Source organism: Narcine bancroftii, chromosome 4 (assembly GCF_036971445.1).
Source record: "Narcine bancroftii isolate sNarBan1 chromosome 4, sNarBan1.hap1, whole genome shotgun sequence".
Taxonomy (NCBI): domain Eukaryota; kingdom Metazoa; phylum Chordata; class Chondrichthyes; order Torpediniformes; family Narcinidae; genus Narcine; species Narcine bancroftii.
Genome location: NC_091472.1, coordinates 26,377,669 through 26,397,204, shown reverse-complemented (window position 1 = coordinate 26,397,204; position 19,536 = coordinate 26,377,669). Strand labels below are relative to the sequence as shown.

Here is a 19,536-nt window from a genome sequence, read left to right as displayed (position 1 = left end):
GGACTCGATGCTGTCGACCTCTGCCATCTCGAGTACCTCAACGTTAGGGGTGTGAGCGCTCCAATGGATGTTGAGGATGGAGCGGAGACAACGCTGGTGGAAGCGTTCTAGGAGCCGTAGGTGGTGCCGGTAGAGGACCCATGATTCGGAGCCGAACAGGAGTGTGGGTATGACAACGGCTCTGTATACGCTTATCTTTGTGAGGTTTTTCAGTTGGTTGTTTTTCCAGACTCTTTTGTGTAGTCTTCCAAAGGCGCTATTTGCCTTGGCGAGTCTGTTGTCTATCTCATTGTCGATCCTTGCATCTGATGAAATGGTGCAGCCGAGATAGGTAAACTGGTTGACCGTTTTGAGTTTTGTGTGCCCGATGGAGATGTGGGGGGGCTGGTAGTCATGGTGGGGAGCTGGCTGATGGAGGACCTCAGTTTTCTTCAGGCTGACTTCCAGGCCAAACATTTTGGCAGTTTCCGCAAAGCAGGACGTCAAGCGCTGAAGAGCTGGCTCTGAATGGGCAACTAAAGCGGCATCATCTGCAAAGAGTAGTTCACGGACAAGTTTCTCTTGTGTCTTGGTGTGAGCTTGCAGGCGCCTCAGATTGAAGAGACTGCCATCCGTGCGGTACCGGATGTAAACAGCATCTTCATTGTTGGGGTCTTTCATGGCTTGGTTCAGCATCATGCTGAAGAAGATTGAAAAGAGGGTTGGTGCAAGAACACAGCCTTGCTTCACGCCATTGTTAATGGAGAAGGGTTCAGAGAGCTCATTGCTGTATCTGACCCGACCTTGTTGGTTTTCGTGCAGTTGGATAATCATGTTGAGGAACTTTGGGGGACATCCGATGCGCTCTAGTATTTGCCAAAGCCCTTTCCTGCTCACGGTGTCGAAGGCTTTGGTGAGGTCAACAAAGGTGATGTAGAGTCCTTTGTTTTGTTCTCTGCACTTTTCTTGGAGCTGTCTGAGGGCAAAGACCATGTCAGTGGTTCCTCTGTTTGCGCGAAAGCCGCACTGTGATTCTGGGAGAATATTCCCAGCGACACTAGGTATTATTCTATTTAGTAGAATCCTAGCGAAGATTTTGCCTGCAATGGAGAGCAACGTGATTCCCCTGTAGTTTGAGCAGTCTGATTTCTCGCCTTTGTTTTTTGAGAGACTGCTGAAGGATGTTGATGTTCAGAGGAATTTGGGTCCTCATAACCAAATAACAAACAGTTGACTTGCCAGAACAGCAAACAATTAAGAAGACAAATACTACATCATCCACTGAGTATAACATTGAAGGGATCTTTCTGCAGTTATACAAAGTTCTGGTGAGATTGTATCAGGATTATTATGCACGATAATCCTTAAGGATGTACCAGAATTGAGTGGAATGTAATAACATTTCACCAGTCTGATTCCTGGATTTGTCCTGTGAGGAGAGTTTAAGCCAATTGGGCCTATGTTCTCCAGCATTTAGTAAAATGAGAGGTGATCTCATTTGAAAGGAATGTTGATCTTGTGACAACCATGAAGGATTACAGTTTGAAAATGGGGTGTCGGCTATTCAAGTGATGAGAAACTTTAGATGAAAGAAGTGGTAATTCAGGAGCAAGGGGGAGACGGCGGCCCCAGTCCGGGCACAGGGAGAGCAGCAGCGGCCCCGGCCCCGGTCCGGGCGAAGGGTAAACGGCGGCGGCCCCGATACGGGCAGGAGCAAGGGGGAGACGGCGGCCCCAGTCCGGGCACAGGGAGAGCAGCAGCGGCCCCGGCCCCGGTCCGGGCGAAGGGTAGACGGCGGCGGCCCCGATCCGGGCAGGAGCAAGGGGGAGACGGCGGCCCCGGCCTCGGTCGAGTGAGGCAGGCGGAGGCCCCGGTCCGGACAGGGAGTGGGAGGCGGCGGCCCCAGTCCAGGCACAGGGTGAACTGCGGCGGCCTCGGCCCCGGTCCGGGCAGTATGGACCGACCTAGGAGGGGAGGCAGGCCCCTCCAGCCCGGGTAAGAAACCTGCATAGGAGAAGGCCACTCCGATATAAAACCTACGACCCAAGGACCTCGCTGCCACGTCCCAGCTTGCTTGGCCACGGCACACCACCTATATATACACAATCAAAAAAAACTAAATCCTCCCTACCTCATAACCCTCTATTTTTCTTTCATCACTGTGCCATGTCTTAGAGTCTCTTAAATTGACCTATTGCTATAGCCTCCACCAACACCACTGGCAAAGCATCCCAGACATCCACAGCCCTCTGTGCAAAAAAAAACTTAACCCTGATGTCTCCCCTAAACCTTCCTCCCTTCACTTTGCATAGATTTATGGACTTTTATTTGAACCTTATTTATTATTGAGAATTTTATTTTCTCTATTGCTGTTTGTTTGCACTTCATTCTTTGTTTACATTTCTCTCTTTTGTATATGCATCTTTCCTTGAGTTCAGTTTTTTTGCAAAACCGACAAGTAGAAATTCTGCCTGCTCCACAGAAAAAAGAATCTCAGGATTGCATGTGATGACATGTATGTAGTCTGACAATAAATGTGAACTTTGATTTGTTGTCTTCTGGTTTGTTGTCTGAGAATCCTTCAATATGATCACTCAACCACCTCCTCAACATCATTCCTTCTGGACACCATGAATCCCTTTGACTCACCGTTTGACAGACAAACAAGAAATGGAGTTCTCAATAGGTTATTAGACATTTACAAGGAGTGTACTTCAAGCGAGGCATTTATTCACTGCCAAATGCAAATTCCATTTCACAACTCTGAAGGAAAAACAAGCATGCCTGAACAGGTGATCGCTGCATTATGAGGAGGGAGGAGGATTGTTATCCTAAACCCCTTTTACACAGTGCTTGAAAGCTGGGTTTTACCAGCCTTTCAACCGCTGTGTGAAAACATCTAAGGTCGATTGGGGAGTATAGTCTTACCCGTCTTTGATCCACCAAGATAGGTATTCTCAGCAGTGGAGCATATTGATGTGGGACCTGTCTACAACGGTCGACCCGTGTTGCCGGTCGAAACAGCAAAGGAAGACAACATCATGATTTTGGGTGCAGAAAAGGTTCAGTCATAGGTGCACAGCGAGTAGAGCAGGGAACTTTACCAGACGCATAGAGTGTAAATCCTACATCAATTACATCTTACACCACAGAAGTTGCAATGATCAAAATCTGAACTATTGGAGATAAGATTTAGATGTGGGACAGAAATAGGAATGTTGTTACATACGACGTGAGACCTTTTTGGTAGAATATTAACAAGGATAACTGGGGTGGCATTTACAGGTGACCCAGAGCTTTATCTTTTGGGTAACTTTATTGAAATAATTAAATAAATTAACTGAATTCCAAATTTCATTTATTAAAATAGCCTTAGCAGAGGCAAAGAAATGTATTGCAATTACTTGGAAATCTGACTCTCCTCTACATATAGCACAATGGACTGCTGAGATGAATAGTTGCATATCTATGGAATAAAATTGCATACAACTTAAAGAACAAATATGACATATTTATTAAGATATGGCAGCCATATTTGTATCATATAAGGGCCCAATTGTAACTGTAACTATAAATACAATAATAAAAAGGACAATAATAGACGCTGCTATGGTATAAAAACAAATGACTTCCCATATAGAATTTTTTTTAATGGTTAATGTGAACCCTGATGGTGTGTGGATTTATATTACAGGGGGAGGGGTTGTTTTATTTTTTGTAAGAAAATGTATTTATATACACGTATTGCAACAGATTATGCTGTGTTTGTTTTGAATATAGATATGTTTTTGGGAGATAAATTGGGGAGAGAGATCAGTTCTACAGTCTAACAGTAAGCAGCAGCAGGTGGGACTGGAACAGGACAAGCTGTGGAAAACCCCATTTGGAAGACAGATTATGAGTGCTTAGTTCAGCCTGTTCAAAGCCCTTGTGGTTCATGCAAGAGAGGACTGGCTGTTTAATGTTACACTTGAAATAAGAGAAACAAAAGGGAACTCTGTGGTGACCTGAAAGAAAGAGGTTATCATCCGAAGAACCCGGAGGGGGCAAGTTTCTTCGGCAAGACACTGAAGTGGCTGATTAAAAAGGGATCCGTTGTGGGTGTCCAGAGAACAAATCTCTCTCTGAAAACCGACAAGAACCTTCCTGAGCAGTAACTATTTACCTTTTAAGCACCAAAGCCTGGTGAATTTAATGTTAAATTCTGTGCACAGTATAAGAATTGTCTACAACCAGTGAACTTGGAGGAATGAGAAGTGAGATTGGACTGTTAATTAAAGAACTTTTCTGAACTTACACACACATTACAGACACGTGCGCTTTGAATTAGAAAAGGATTAAGTTAGTTTAGTTAAGTCAATAGTGATAAGTTAGAGTATGATTCTGTTTTCATGTTTAAAGATCAGTAAAAGCAACCTTTGTTTAAGCAACTATTTGTCTTGGTGAATATCTATTGCTGCTGGATTTTGGGGTCCTCTTGGTTCGTAACATTTTAGAAAAAAAAATTTTAAATCTATTCGTTCTCATTTTGTACATCAAAAAGGAAAAAAAAACAAAGTGCTGAAGTTAGGGTCAATCTGAGCTTGCACAAATCAGATATGGGCCATCAGTCTCTGAAATGAAATTGTTTAACAAGTTTATGAAAGGTAGAATCAATGTGACATCATTTTGAAATGAGGTTTTTTTATGCTGCAAGAATTTATTTGTCTTTCCATGATATTACAATCCCAGATATGCAATTTACATTAATATTTTAACATGCAAAATTTTAATTGAGATAAATTTATCATCCTGGCATCATCAGTTTATACAAACACCAACCAATCTTTCATCTAAAATATAATACCAAATATCAATTTTCAAAGCAACTTAATCACATTCTATCATATGCTTTTATTGCAGTAGACTGACTAAAATTACACTTGAAAAACAATTTTTCTCCCAAAAGATTTGCTTCCTGATTAAAAACAAATTGGGGATTATGATAGACAACTTCAAGCTATACAAAAAGATAATTTCAGATTTCCTGTATCATATATTAAATTAACTTTTATTGAATTTAGCATGTTTAATCACATGAAGATGCTGACACATTGTGTTAGTTCAACTAACCCAAAATGTTTTGCTGCTGTTTTTCATTTGTACTTAGATTCTGGTATCTCTCATGTCAGTATCCAACAATAGATGGATTTCAGTTGCCCTGATTCAGCTTTTCCATGGTCACAATGTCCTGATGAAACCTTTTACCATGTTCGTCAGTGATGGTCCCAAGATCAACAGGGAAAAGCTCCACTAAGTGGAAATGCATAAAATGAATTTTCAATCACATGTTGCACGAAGAAGCTTAAAATATGATAGCAAATCACAAAAATGGGTGATATCTAAAAAAAGGGATGTGATAGTGATACCAGGGTCGGAGATATCTCAGTCGAATTCACGGCATTCAAGTGCGAAGGTGAGCAGCCAGATGTTGTGTTCCATGTATGAATCAATGACATGGGGAGAAAGGTTGAGGAGGTACTGCAAGTAAGCACAGGGAGGTAGGCGCTAGATTGAAGGACAGGACCTCCAGAGTAGTGATCTCAGGACTGTTACCTATGGCACATGCTAGTGAGGTTAGAAATAGGAGAATGATGCAGCTTTACACACGGCTAGAGGGTTTCAGGTTTCTGGATCATTGGGCTCTCTTCCAGGAAAGGTGGGACCTATTCCGACAGGTCAGCTTGCATCTGAATGGAAGAGGTCTAATATCCTTGTGGGAAGGTTTGCTAGCACTTCTCCGGTGGGTTCAAATTAGATTTGCAAGGGGAGGAGAACCAGAGTGCCAGAGCAGATTGAGGAGTGGAGGAGGGAAATGATAAAATTGCATGTACTGTTAGAAGTCAACAGGTTAAATGTGGTAGAAATGTTTTCAGGTACATCTATTTCAATGCAAGGAGTATTGAAGGAAAGACAGACGAGCTTAGAGAGTGGATTGGCATGTGGAATTATATTATGGCCATTAGTGAAACTTGGTTGCAGGAGGGGCAGGACTGTCATCTCAATGTTCTGGGCTTCTGTTGCTTGAGACACAATAAAATGGGGGGAAATGAAAGGGGGAGGAGTGGCATTGCTTGTCAGGGAAAATATCACTGCTGTACTCAGGCAGGACAGACCAAAGGGCTCATCTACTAAGGCTATATGGGTAGAGCTGAGAAAATGGAAAGGTATGACCACACTCATGGGGTGATATTATAGACCGCCTAATAGTCAGGGAGAATTGGAGGAGCAAATCTGTAGAGATAGCAGAGAGCAGCAGGAAAAACAAGATTGTGATAATAGGAGATTATAACTTCTCACATATTGACTGGGACTCCCATACTGTAAAAGGGCTGGAAGGCTTGGAGTTTGTCGAATATGTTCAGGAAAGTTTTCTAAATCAATACATAAAAGTATCAACTAGAGAGAAAGTGCAATTCAGGATCTCCTATTAGGGAACGAGACAGGACAGGTGACAGAAGTATGTGTAGGGGAAATTTTGGGTCCAGTAATCATAATGCCATTAGTTTCAAGTTAATTATGGAGAAGAGCAGATCTGGGCCTCGGGTTGAGATTCTAAATTGGAGAAAGGCCAATTCTGAGGAAAAGAGAAAGGATCTAGAATGCGTGGACTGGGATAGGATGAGAGAGGTAAGTGGACGACCTTCAAAGGTGAAATTTTGAGCGTACAGAGTTTGTATATTCCTGTTAGGATCAAAGGCAAGGGTTTCTACACATATTAAAAGCAAAAGAAAAGCAAGGCAAAAAAAATTGTCCCCTTGAAGATCAGAGTGGCCGGCTTTATAAAGAGCCAAAAGAAGTGGGAGAGGTCTTAAAAAAAAAATTCCCTTCAGTATTCACTCAGGATAAGAGTCGTGGGAAGTACAGAAAATAAGCAGTGAGGTCAGATTGGGGAGGGGGGAAAATAGCGAGGGGGGGCCGGATGGAGACTTGACTTTAAAACTGACTTTTCAGAATTGAAGTTTAAACTGAAATAGTTTTGGACTTTAACACACACACATTTACATTTGCGGATGGGGGTTAAATTTAGACAAGTTTAGAAGTAAGTATGAAATGTTATGTTATTAATAGTTTAATAAAACTATTATTTTGAATTTACCATTGTCGGGTGAATTTTCCAATGTTGTTCCTTTGTTAGTTCTAATAAGGTTTCATTAGTTCGTAACTTGCTTCCTTATTTACAGATTTGTTATTTGATGATTGGGGTGTTGTAAAAAAAATTTGGATTGTTGCTAGGAAGGCAAGGTTAGACGGCATAGGGAATCTTGGTTTACGAGGGATATTGGTGATCTAATTTGGAAGAGAGAGGTGTATATCAGGTATAGGCAACATGGAGCAAATGAGATACAGTACAACTCCAATTATCCAAAATCTTCAGTTATCCTAAATTTTTTTGAACCTGAAAGTAACATCTGTGAGGCTCCAAAAATTTTTTTGGATAATTGAGGATTTCAGAAAAATCAGAAACCCTTAGGATTTTCCTTCACATTGTCTGGCAAAGCAACCTCATGTCTTCTTTTAGCTTCCTGATGTCTTTCTTGAGGGTTTTCTTGCATTTCTTTTATAATCCTAAAGTATAGTACACTTATCTAAAATGGTCTGGACCTGGCCCATTTCGAGGTAGACAGTCTTGAGCTGGGCCTGTTCAAGGGACTTGGCCAATTCAAAGTAGCTGGCCAAGTCTTTCTTACTCAACTCGAGTAGTCGCTGCCTCACATATCTTGAGCAGACCCCCACGACTAGGGTGTCCCAGATCTGCTCTTCCTCACGAACACGGCCGGTAGCCGTTTCATATTGGCCCTTCTTGACAAAAATCCACAAGTCAAGTAGATAGTCATTGATGGTCTCTCCAGGGCATTGCTGAGAAAGAGCAAGTCGATGCCTCACTAGGACCTCATTTTGTGATTTCAGGTACCAAGCCATCAAAGCCTCCATGGTAGCATCATAGGTTGCACAGTCCCAAATGACGGTACCCTTTCGTTCCTATCCTGGAAATGAGGGCCGATTTTGAGTTTATCCAAGTCGAACACATCCTTGGTCGCATTTAGATAAGCCTGGAAGCAGTCCGGCCAGTAAGCAAACCCCTTGGCAGCATCGGGAGACTGAGGGTCGATCAGGTGCATACTTAGCTTGAGCAGCACTTCCATCTTCTTGTTTTAAGCTAATAAAATTGTGACATGAATAAAAGCTCTCCCAACTGGAAGCATGCTTTTATTAGCTTATAACAAAGGGTAGGGTCTTACAATGGTTTTCAGTAGGGCTCAGGGTTTAGGCAGGAAACCTTGGTTATTTAAGGGTAGATGGGGGTGCCAGCCATCAGCACAACCCATCACCAGTGAATCTCAGTTCACTGAACTGGTATGCTTGTAATGGTCGTAATAGTATGCTTGTTATTGAGGGGAATGGCCACATGGGTGTGCTGCATTGCCTGCCTGTTCTCTTTCCCTCTCCTGACTGTCAGGAAAGGGAAATGATCCAGGTTTGTCCACTCTCTACTTATAACCAATGCAGTCCAATTCATGCAACTTCCTATTGAATCGCTTCTGTACTCTCTGCAAAGCTAATCATTCTTCCCAAATTCTGGCAACCTGAACTGCACACAATAGTCCAAATGCAGCCTAACCAGTTTTGTACAGCTGCAACACAACTTGCAAACTTTGATACTTAACATCTCAATTTATGCCAGCAAGTATAGCACACACTTTGTTTATCACCAATTGTGTGGCCACTTTCAGGGAGATTTAATTTAAGGATTTTTCAGGTCCATTCTACGCTAAGAATGCACCTGAAGAAGCAGAAGCGGCCCTTTAAATTGCCGTTCAGGTGGCAGCGTTTAAAGCGCAACGCTGCCCACCTGAAGAACACAGTTGCACAGGATGCAACTCGGAGCACACTCCGGCTCCTGCCCAGTGTCAGCTGTGATCAGCAGCCTGACCCTTTAACATCTGCTCTCAGACAGCTGCATTCAGGTGGCTGGGGGAGCCACTGAGCTGAGCTGATTATCCCTCTCAGAGGGTTACGTAGCTCACCTCAAGAGTGTCTCCTGCACATTCAGATGGCCTCAAAACAGCCGCATATTGCCTAAACGTGGCTTTACATGTGGGGCAATTGGCCACCTGAGATACAGCAGTCACACAACCTTCCATCCCATGAGCCTGCGCCACTCAAGTACACACATGACCAAATAACCTATTAACCCCATATGTCTTTTGAACATGTGGAAAACTGGAACACCTGGAAGAAACCCACATGAACATCAGGAAATTATAGATCAGTACTGGAAACTCAGATTTTTACAGTAATGGTTTGGATGAAGGAAGTAAATCTAATATTTCTAAGTTTGCAGACAACACAAAGCTGGGTGGGGAGGACACCCATAGAAAAATACACAGAAGTTGCAGGTTGAGTTAAACAGGTTAAGGGAGTGTCTGACACAGGATTGTGGAAATGAAGGAGTGATCATTCATGCTAGTGTTCAAAACAGGAAGGCAGCTTAATCTATGAACAGTGACAAGTTGGCAAAGAGGGAGGAGATGTAATGAGACTTGTGATTGGTCTCTGACTAATATAGCAGGCAATTAAGATAACAAATGACATGCTGGCTTTCATTATCGAACAAGGGAGACAATGGATCGCCATTTTGCCTGGTGCCCCTTATAGACAGAGAAAGAGAAGCAGAGTCACCCCCCCCCCCCCCCCCCGACTGCCCCAGTGTCATCAGGTGTCTGTGGATTTGCCTCCAGCACTCACAGTCTCTGCAGCTGCACAAGACTTGTTCAGTTCAAACTCTCCACAACTTGAGCCCAGATCCAAACCTCTGACATGACAAGTCCAACATATGAGAAATTGGCTTAATGATGCTTATGTTTACTACAGTTTAGATAGGAGAGATCGCATAGAAACCACCAAAATTGTAACGGGTTAGCACAGATGTTCCAATCGCACAGCGAGTCATATAGCCCACAAAAGGCCCTTCAACCCAACATCTAGGCTGGCATTCTGGGTGGGTTTGATCCATATCCTTCCAAGCCTTTCCTATTCCATACATCTGTCCAACCGCCTTCCAAGTCCCCTACTAGATGTCACAGATTAAGGAAAAGCCATTGAAAGAAAAAATGAGGTGAGAAGAAATGTCTTCCCACGTCGAATGGTGATTCGTGCACAGAAAAAGCAGTTGACTCTAAATCATGAAATATACTTAAAGGAGTTGGATGTTTTTCTAAAGGCTAGAATGATCAAGAAGCATACGAAGAGACCTTGTTCAAGGTATTGAATTTGAATGATCAGCACTGCTCAACAGTCTCTTGCACCCATTTTTCCTCTGTTCATCTGAAGCCTTAAAGCTGATACCGAGCAATACGAAAAGATGAAGGAACTCGCATAATGAAACCAAGCAGCAGGAAGTTTATATTTTATAGCATCTTGCTCATTTCTATTTTAGCTACCAAATCAACTGTAATTCCCCATGTTATTTACAGATAAATCAGTAATTTACTTCTATTTTGGTTCCCTTCGTGTATTTTTGACCCTCGTGAGGTGGTCTGCTCTGCAAGGAGGAGCCCAAAAAAGGAAGTTGGGTTATGGATTTACACCTCAACCCCCCCCCAGGTCTCAAGCCACGATCAAGGTTCCAGAGGGCGGGCACTTCAATTTACTTACACCTGGCTCCCACACTGGTCCAAACTCCAAACCAACAAACTGCTGCACGGCCGAAGGAGCTGCTGCAGACTAGGAGGGCCGAAGGAGCTGCTGCAGACTAGGAGGGCCGAAGGAGCTGCTGCAGACTAGGAGGGCCGAAGGAGCTGCTGCAGACTAGGAGGGCCGAAGGAGCTGCTGCAGACTAGGAGGGCCGAAGGAGCTGCTGCAGACTAGGAGGGCCGAAGGAGCTGCTGCAGACTAGGAGGGCCGAAGGAGCTGCTGCAGACTAGGAGGGCCGAAGGAGCTGCTGCAGACTAGGAGGGCCGAAGGAGCTGCTGCAGACTAGGAGGGCCGAAGGAGCTGCTGCAGACTAGGAGGGCCGAAGGAGCTGCTGCAGACTAGGAGGGCCGAAGGAGCTGCTGCAGACTAGGAGGGCCGAAGGAGCTGCTGCAGACTAGGAGGGCCGAAGGAGCTGCTGCAGACTAGGAGGGCCGAAGGAGCTGCTGCAGACTAGGAGGGCCGAAGGAGCTGCTGCAGACTAGGAGGGCCGAAGGAGCTGCTGCAGACTAGGAGGGCCGAAGGAGCTGCTGCAGACTAGGAGGGCCGAAGGAGCTGCTGCAGACTAGGAGGGCCGAAGGAGCTGCTGCAGACTAGGAGGGCCGAAGGAGCTGCTGCAGACTAGGAGGGCCGAAGGAGCTGCTGCAGACTAGGAGGGCCGAAGGAGCTGCTGCAGACTAGGAGGGCCGAAGGAGCTGCTGCAGACTAGGAGGGCCGAAGGAGCTGCTGCAGACTAGGAGGGCCGAAGGAGCTGCTGCAGACTAGGAGGGCCGAAGGAGCTGCTGCAGACTAGGAGGGCCGGAGGAGCTGATGCAGACTAGGAGGGCCGAAGGAGCTGCTGCAGACTAGGAGGGCCGAAGGAGCTGCTGCAGACTAGGAGGGCCGGAGGAGCTGCTGCAGACTAGGAGGGCCGGAGGAGCTGCTGCAGACTAGGAGGGCCGGAGGAGCTGCTGCAGACTAGAAGGGCCGAAGGAGCTGCTGCAGACTAGGAGGGCCGAAGGAGCTGCTGCAGACTAGGAGGGCCGAAGGAGCTGCTGCAGACTAGGAGGGCCGAAGGAGCTGCTGCAGACTAGAAGGGCCAAAGGAGCTGCTGCAGACTAGGAGGGCCGAAGGAGCTGCTGCAGACTAGGAGGGCCGAAGGAGCTGCTGCAGACTAGGAGGGCCGAAGGAGCTGCTGCAGACTAGGAGGGCCGAAGGAGCTGCTGCAGACTAGGAGGGCCGAAGGAGCTGCTGCAGACTAGGAGGGCCGAAGGAGCTGCTGCAGACTAGGAGGGCCGAAGGAGCTGCTGCAGACTAGGAGGGCCGAAGGAGCTGCTGCAGACTAGGAGGGCCGAAGGAGCTGCTGCAGACTAGGAGGGCCGAAGGAGCTGCTGCAGACTAGGAGGGCCGAAGGAGCTGCTGCAGACTAGGAGGGCCGAAGGAGCTGCTGCAGACTAGGAGGGCCGAAGGAGCTGCTGCAGACTAGGAGGGCCGAAGGAGCTGCTGCAGACTAGGAGGGCCGAAGGAGCTGCTGCAGACTAGGAGGGCCGAAGGAGCTGCTGCAGACTAGAAGGGCCGAAGGAGCTGCTGCTTCCTATGCTGGGCTGTTCTGTCAGCTCTTCCCCAGAACCATGGGGCAATGTTGAAAGAGGAGACCGGGGCGGGATGGTTCCGCCGGCCTCGGAGGCCCCTCGACCGTGGCCGAGCCAGGCTCGCCGATCAACTGGAAGCGCCTCCATCTTCCCTCACCCACCTACTGCCACTCGAGGCCGCCGGTCCAGGTCCACTTTCCGTTCGGCTTTCAGCAGGGACGACAGCACCGCCTCCAGCCGCGAGTCCAGCTCCTGGTCGACCCTCTGCCCGTACCAGTAGGCCACGAAGACGGCGCACAGCGACACGACCGCCCCGCACTTGAGCCCGGTGCCCATCGCGGCCGCCAGGCAGGTGCGCCGGCCCCGACTCGTCGCCTCAGCAACCGCGACGTTCGCGGGGGGCGGGGCGCGAGATTGTGGGGGCGTGACCACAGGAACGAACCAATCAACAGCGAAGGAAAGTAGTCCAATTGAAAATCGGGATGACCATCGGGGGGGGGGGGTGTCGGGATTGACGTCCCTTTCCACCAATCGCAGAAGACATCGGGTGTCCTTTTCATCCTATGGGGTTCGGGGTGGGGCGGTCTCACGAGCCGAGGTTGTCCGGCGGCGAAGAATGCGAGCGCGTCGGTGGGTGGGAATGATTGGCAGCTCGAGGGCCAATCGGGTCACCGGGAGATGAAGAGGCGGGACGGGGTGAAGAGGACATTTGGGGACCTCCACGTTGTGCAATTTGATGTGTGAGTCCAACGTGGCGAGTTTTATTGCGGATCACTGATTAATATGTTCATGCTTCGAGTGCATAGGAATCTTTGATGGAGTTATCAGTTACTTCTACTCTTTTATACAAAATTCCATACATGCACTAGCTATAATTATTGCAATACTCCAGATATATAAGAAAAACAGATTGATTGCATACATGATGGTTTTCACTCCCACCCAACCACCCCCTCAAGGAACGACATACAAACTGAAAAAAAAAACTTGATGGGTGTGAAAAAAGAGGAAGAGAAGAAATCTTTGGATGTTGTCCAGTACAATTCATCAGATCCAACGTAAACATGGGCAGAGGAGAATCCCGCAGGTCTGGAGGGATAAGGACATCATTACCATTTAATCCCATTGTTTGTGTGCCAAATTCATAAAAACAGGGTATTCATTTCTTAAATCATAGGTGATTTTTCTAAAGGAATACAACAGTGGATCTCAGCATACCACATTGGGATTGTCAACGATTTATCTGATTTCCAAGTAATTGCAATACATTTCCTTGCTATCGCTAATGCTCACTTAGCGAATTTCAGTTGATAAATTAATCGTTTCAATTGAGGACGTGCCTTCAATATTTCCTAATAAAAATAAATCAGGAAATGCAATTTCTGTAATTTGTTCCAAAAAGTTACGTAAAGCCACCCAAAAAGGTCTCACATTTGGACAAGACCACGTTGAATGTATAAAGGATCCTGTATCTTCATCACATCTAAAACATTGGTTTGATAAATCTGATTTCAATCTATTCAACTTCTATGGTGTGAGATATAATTGATGTAAAAAATTATATTGAAATAATCTATGACTTACATTAATAGGGTTAGTCATACAATCTCTACATAAATTTTCCCACATTTGTTGATCAATTATAATATTCATCTCTGTCTAGATCTATGTAATCCTAGTTTAAAAGTTTCTGCTTGTAATAATGAATATATTGTGGCAAACCCCGCCACTCCATTATCAGACCAATGTCCGTAGTTTCAGGCCCCCGCAGGATCAAGAGTTCCTGGTGGCCAGGGAGCACAAATAACCCTGGAAGGCGCATGACTTCAGAGGTCAGGTGATTGTGATAGCACACCAACTGTAATTATTTAAACTCCTATAAATATTCCATTAAACAGTTCTGTTGGTTCAGCTCACAGACAACTTCTGTTGTGCTTTATTCCCTGCACCACTCGCTATATTGGTGACCCTGACAGTCCAAACAAAATTTTGAACCTCATTATGGATGTGCAAAATGTCATTGTGCTCAAACTTCCAGTATTTTAGACCTCACAGCCACTAGTCTGGTTCAAGGAGGCCAAGGTCCAGTTCCATCTATGCCATATTACCACTGGTGCAACAAGTATTACTAAGTTGTTGCATCACTGGACTAAGACACCGTGGGACATATTGTCAATTTCTTACACCGGCCTCCAGCCACGACAGGTATGAAGTCCTGCTCATATTATTTTCGGTTTTCCTGATGCAACAGGGCAACACAACTTCTCCATATGGACAGCTTGGGTGACTGCACTCCTTCTGAACTAATGAACAAGATGCTGATGCTCATGGACGGACACAAGCCCTGTCTGTTTTTTGAGCAACCTTTTCTCGAGCAAATGCCAGAAGACATCCATTTGCTGCTTAGCAGCCCATGCTGATGAGTTGTGGCACGCTAGACTTTCGGTTGGGTGCAAAGGCACGAACCCTGTCCACTCCAGATAGTGGTGTAGCGTTAGACTCAGCCAGTCTCAATGCAGACAGAACAGTGGTGGCATTAACATCAGAGATGGGGAGCTGCAGCCCACCACTGCCATCCACCTTGCACGCATTGGGGAAATGCTGAGGCCAGCATCGGTAGTAGCCATGATAGCCGGTCACAAGAACAACCCCCTTTTCCTCTGGGATCAAAACTCAGGCCATCAGTTCTTAATCAACACTGGAGCAGAGATTAGTTTGTTTTCCTCCTCTGGCTAAGACACATGTTCAGGAAAGAAGGGCCTTCCTCTCACAGCCACGAACAGCAGTAGCATCCGGACATATGGATCACAGACAATTTCACTCAATTTTGGCTGTTACAGTTCAGCTGGTCCTTCACCATTGCTGATGTATCACAGCCACTCCTGGGAGCTGATTTTTTTGCCAACACACTCCCTTCTAGTAGACCTCAAAGGTCGCCGCCGAGTTAATTTGAAGACTTTCGAGTCCCTTGCCTTGCACCCCATGGTATTGCCCACACCTCGCCTTGACTCGGTGATGCTCTTGGAAAATCAATATGCCAGAATCTTAGTGGAATTGCATAGCATTATTACTCTGCAGTTCTTGCCGGCCCACTTGAAACATGGAGTACAGCACCACATTCCAACTCATGGACGTCCCCTGCATGCTCGAGCGTGTAGGCTGCCTCCGGAAAAATTGCTATTGGCTAAAGATGAATTCCAACAGATGAAGGAAAGTGGGATTGTTTGCCGCTCTGACAGCCCTTGGGCATCACCGCTGCATTTGGTACCTAAGGCATCTGGAGAGTAGGGACCTTGTGGGGACTATCAGTGTCTGAATGACATCACTGCAGCAGATTGCTACCCAGTTCCCCATATACAGGATTTTCCAAAATCCTTCACAGTGCTAAGAGTTTTTCCAAAATCAACCTGGTGCGCGGAAACTATCAGATCCAAGTTCACCCTGATGACATTGCTAAGAGTGCATTGATTACCCATTTGGGCTATTTGAATTCCTCTGCCTGCCTTTCGGTTTAAAAAACATGGACCAGACATTCCAGTGCATAATGAACACAGTTACCTGGGGCCTGGATTTCATATTTATTTATTTGGACGACATCCTTATCGTCAGCCACTTACAGCAGCACTGGGCCCATCTCCGTTAACTATGTCAGCAGCTAGCTGACCACGAGTTAACGATAACCTGGCCAAATGGCATTTTCGCCTCACATCAATCGGTTTCCTCAACGACCACATCAGTCAGCTCAAAGTCTACCATGAAAGGTCTGCAGGTGTTTGTTGACATGATTAACTTTCCCCATCATTTTGTGCCAGCTACAACCAAAAATGCAGCCACTTTTCAAACTTTTGTCCAGACATTCCAAGGAACTGAAATGGAATGACGAGGCTGCGGCCGCATTCGAGGCTGCCAAAGGAGCGCTCGTGAGAGCCAGTATGCTCATGCCCCTGACGGTTGACGTGCCAACGGCTCTCATGGTGGATGCGTCAGGCACCGCGGAAGGCAGGGTCCTGGAGCAGTTCATCAATGGCATTTTGCAGCTCTGGCTCTTTTGTATTTTTCCAGTATCCTGCTGTAGTCAGCCCAGGACTCAAAGCATATGGAAAAATTGTGAATAACTGCTGCTTAGTAGACCTTTAGTTTTGTTCTCAGATGTGGGAAGTAGTCTACATTTTTCATGCTCTTGCTGTGAAGCTTTATTGTCAAAAGGCAATGCATACAGAAGATGCAATATTGTGGCAAGAAAGACTGAGAACATATATTAGGCAATGTCACAACCTTGTTTCACTGAGAATAATCATCAGCTGATTGGTCAACATAGTGTGCATGCTAAGGAGCAAGCATAAGATGTAGATGAATTTCTGTGATAGGCGAATTTGAGGAGTGTTTTCGAGAGATCCTCCCAATTGATGGAGTCAGGGCTTTGTCAAGGTGCTGCTCCTTGCATTTTTCTTGGTTATCGTGCATTTAAGATCAACTCAGCTGTGTCTCTGGTTGAGCAAAAGTCACACCAATCTTTCAAGGAGAAGCTCTTCAACTTCAATGAGGAGTAGTTTGAGCAGGACTATGATATAGTGACTTTCCCTTGTGGCAGGACAGCAGGCAAATCCCTCTTTTGTAGGATACCTCATTTGTTGAAGATTAAAGTCTTGAGATGCCCATATATCTTCCTCTTCCCAGACTGTGGACTTACAACTGAAACTCTTTGTTGCTTAGGTTAAGGCTGCCATCTGCTATAGGTCCCTTTTATATTTTATTTGAGATATGGCCTTTCCAACTTCTTGACAGTCAAGATTGGCAGCAAGGCAGGTTCCGATTAGTTATGTTGTGGAATGGAGTTGTGTGCTCACATTAAGAACAGAGTCATGGTTAAGAAGGTCTGTGTTCCAATCAACAGGCAACGTTGCTTCTCTGGCCCTGATGAATTCCGCCCTGTTCCTGGCAATCAGTAGGGTGGACCCTTTGATGTTGGGGCCAGGGTGGCTTTTACAATGCGAAGAATCCACACACATTATGGCTGTTGGTGCGCCTTCATCCATCCATTTGATCTTTAGGTACTGGGATTTCTGTTGAAGCCCCAGCTTCATTGCCTCTCAATTTGTTTCTTTTCTGTAGAGAAAAGATGGAGTTTCCAGTTCACAACTGCTTCACATTTGCAGTTACAGTAAAACCTCTGGTATTCAGCATCTGACAATAACACATGAATAAAGATAAAGACTCTTACTAAGCAGAGATAAGGAGACACTTTAAGAGAGTCACCCCAATGCCAAGGGGCATCAGTCAGCTGTAACATCATTTTATTCAAAGACAAGACAAGACAAGACAGCTGCTATGAGGAAAGCTCTTTATCCTTATCATCCTAAACTAATGGTCTACCAAGCAGCAACTTTATTCAAACAGTTGCTACAAGCAAAGCATGGCCAAGGCTCTTCGCTGGCTGATTAGTTGCTGCCATCTTCACTAAGGGTTTATGTGTTACATCAGAGAACATATACTTTTCCAATTTTAAACTTTTATTAAAATTTTTATTTATCCTTATTTATTGAAATGTATTATTATTTATTTATTTTCCTCTGGATTTTTTTGGCCGGTTGCTTGAATTCCAGATAAGAGGGGTTTCACTGTGATTAGTTCCACAGTGTCCTGCAAATTTCATCAAATTCTGCCTAATTCTTTCAGTTTGTTAATCTTAAGAGTTTCTGGAAGTGCAAATTTCAGGGCAGCCCATAAAATATGGAAGTAACAGTTAAGGCAACTGTTCAAAGGCTGCCAGATTTGTGGATCCTTCAAAGTTTTGACATTGATCTTATTGTGGCAATGCCTAGGTTTATTTTAGTTTATTTATTATTGCCACATGTATTGATATGCAGTGAAAAGCTTTCTTTTACTTTTCCATGCTTTTGTTGACTCTGGGGTTTTTTTTGGCCAGGCTAATCCTAACACTTCCTGGTGGAAATCATTGTTATTTACCTCTTGCTCTGATCTGTGAAACCCAGGCACCTCAGAGAACGCCGGCCTATCTGAAGGCAACTGCATGTACTGCAATCTCACAGTGTGGAAGGTGGTTGGTCTTGGTCTGCAATGTTCTTCTTTATTAACATTAGCAACTTGAAAGATTTTTGCATTTATTTTTTGGGTTTGAAATATAAACATAAACAAAACTTTTAATCCTGTTATTTAAAAAATGTACCACGTGATTTGTAGTTATGCTTTACACAACCAAAGTAAGATAATCTCTTCTATATTTGTAACTTAAAAGAACATTGAGTTGACATTCGTCTTACATCAAAAAATTTACACTATTTTACATTTATATGATTGAATATTATCAAAGAGGTAACGTATACAAATGATAGCAACATAAATCTATTTTAAATGCACAGAACTTCCACATTTCACCAAGAACTGTTTTGAATGGATGCCAAAACAAAATCACCAAAGAAACTAATAACAGTATGTTCATTGACTCCCAAGAATATAAGGCCCTTCAACCCAATTTGCCCACATTGATCAAGTTGCCAACTTAAACTAGACTTACGTGCCTGAAACTGGTCTGCATCCCTAGAACCTTTCCTATCCATGTCCCTACCTAAATGCCTTGGAACACTTCCATGACTTCCTCTGGTAGCATGTTCCACATACCTCTGAGCAAAAAAGGTACCTCTCAGGTCACTTCTCAGGATGTCTGCTTACACCTTAAATCTTTTGCTTCCAGTTTTAAACGACCATGAGAAAAAGACTCTGACTATTTACCTTATCCATGCAACTCATGATTTTATATATCTCAATCAGGTCACCCCTTGGTCTCCTATGCTCAACAGAGAAAAGTCCCAGTCACTCCTTTTCATTCAAGCTTTCATTGGTTAGCATTAATTGATATCCATTTCTACCATGAACGTACAAGATGAACCTTTCATTAGTTATTAAAATTTAGTATTCAGTCAATCAACAAATTAAATGTGAACTTGTATTCATGGTATGAATAAATTTTGTTTCCTGCCTTCATTATGGCAGCCATGACTACTGTAAACATTTACTAGGTTGAAATATGGATGTTCCCCAGATTATGAATGATCTGACATGGAAATGAGGCTTTATGCAAGTTTTCCCATACATTTTTAAAGCATCGCCAGTGCTGACTAGTAAGCACCAGGACTTGGCGTGGCTAGCTGTGAGAGGAGCCATCCCAGTCCAATTTTGTCAATACAACAGAAATATCACCTACAATGCATATTGTCCCTAAGATGACTGTGGT

General features: G+C 44.9%; 1 protein-coding gene across 1 annotated transcript in view; it reads right to left on the bottom strand.

Annotated features, from left to right (window-relative positions):
• Positions 1-12,678, bottom strand: part of adpgk2 (ADP-dependent glucokinase 2) — a 42,601-nt gene extending 29,923 nt beyond the window's left edge. The window contains exon 1 of the mRNA XM_069930982.1: positions 12,446-12,678. Coding sequence (XP_069787083.1) covers positions 12,446-12,620 — 175 coding nt within the window. The 5' untranslated portion in view covers positions 12,621-12,678. The remainder of the gene's footprint in view (positions 1-12,445) is intronic.
• Positions 12,679-19,536: the final 6,858 nt, after the last annotated feature.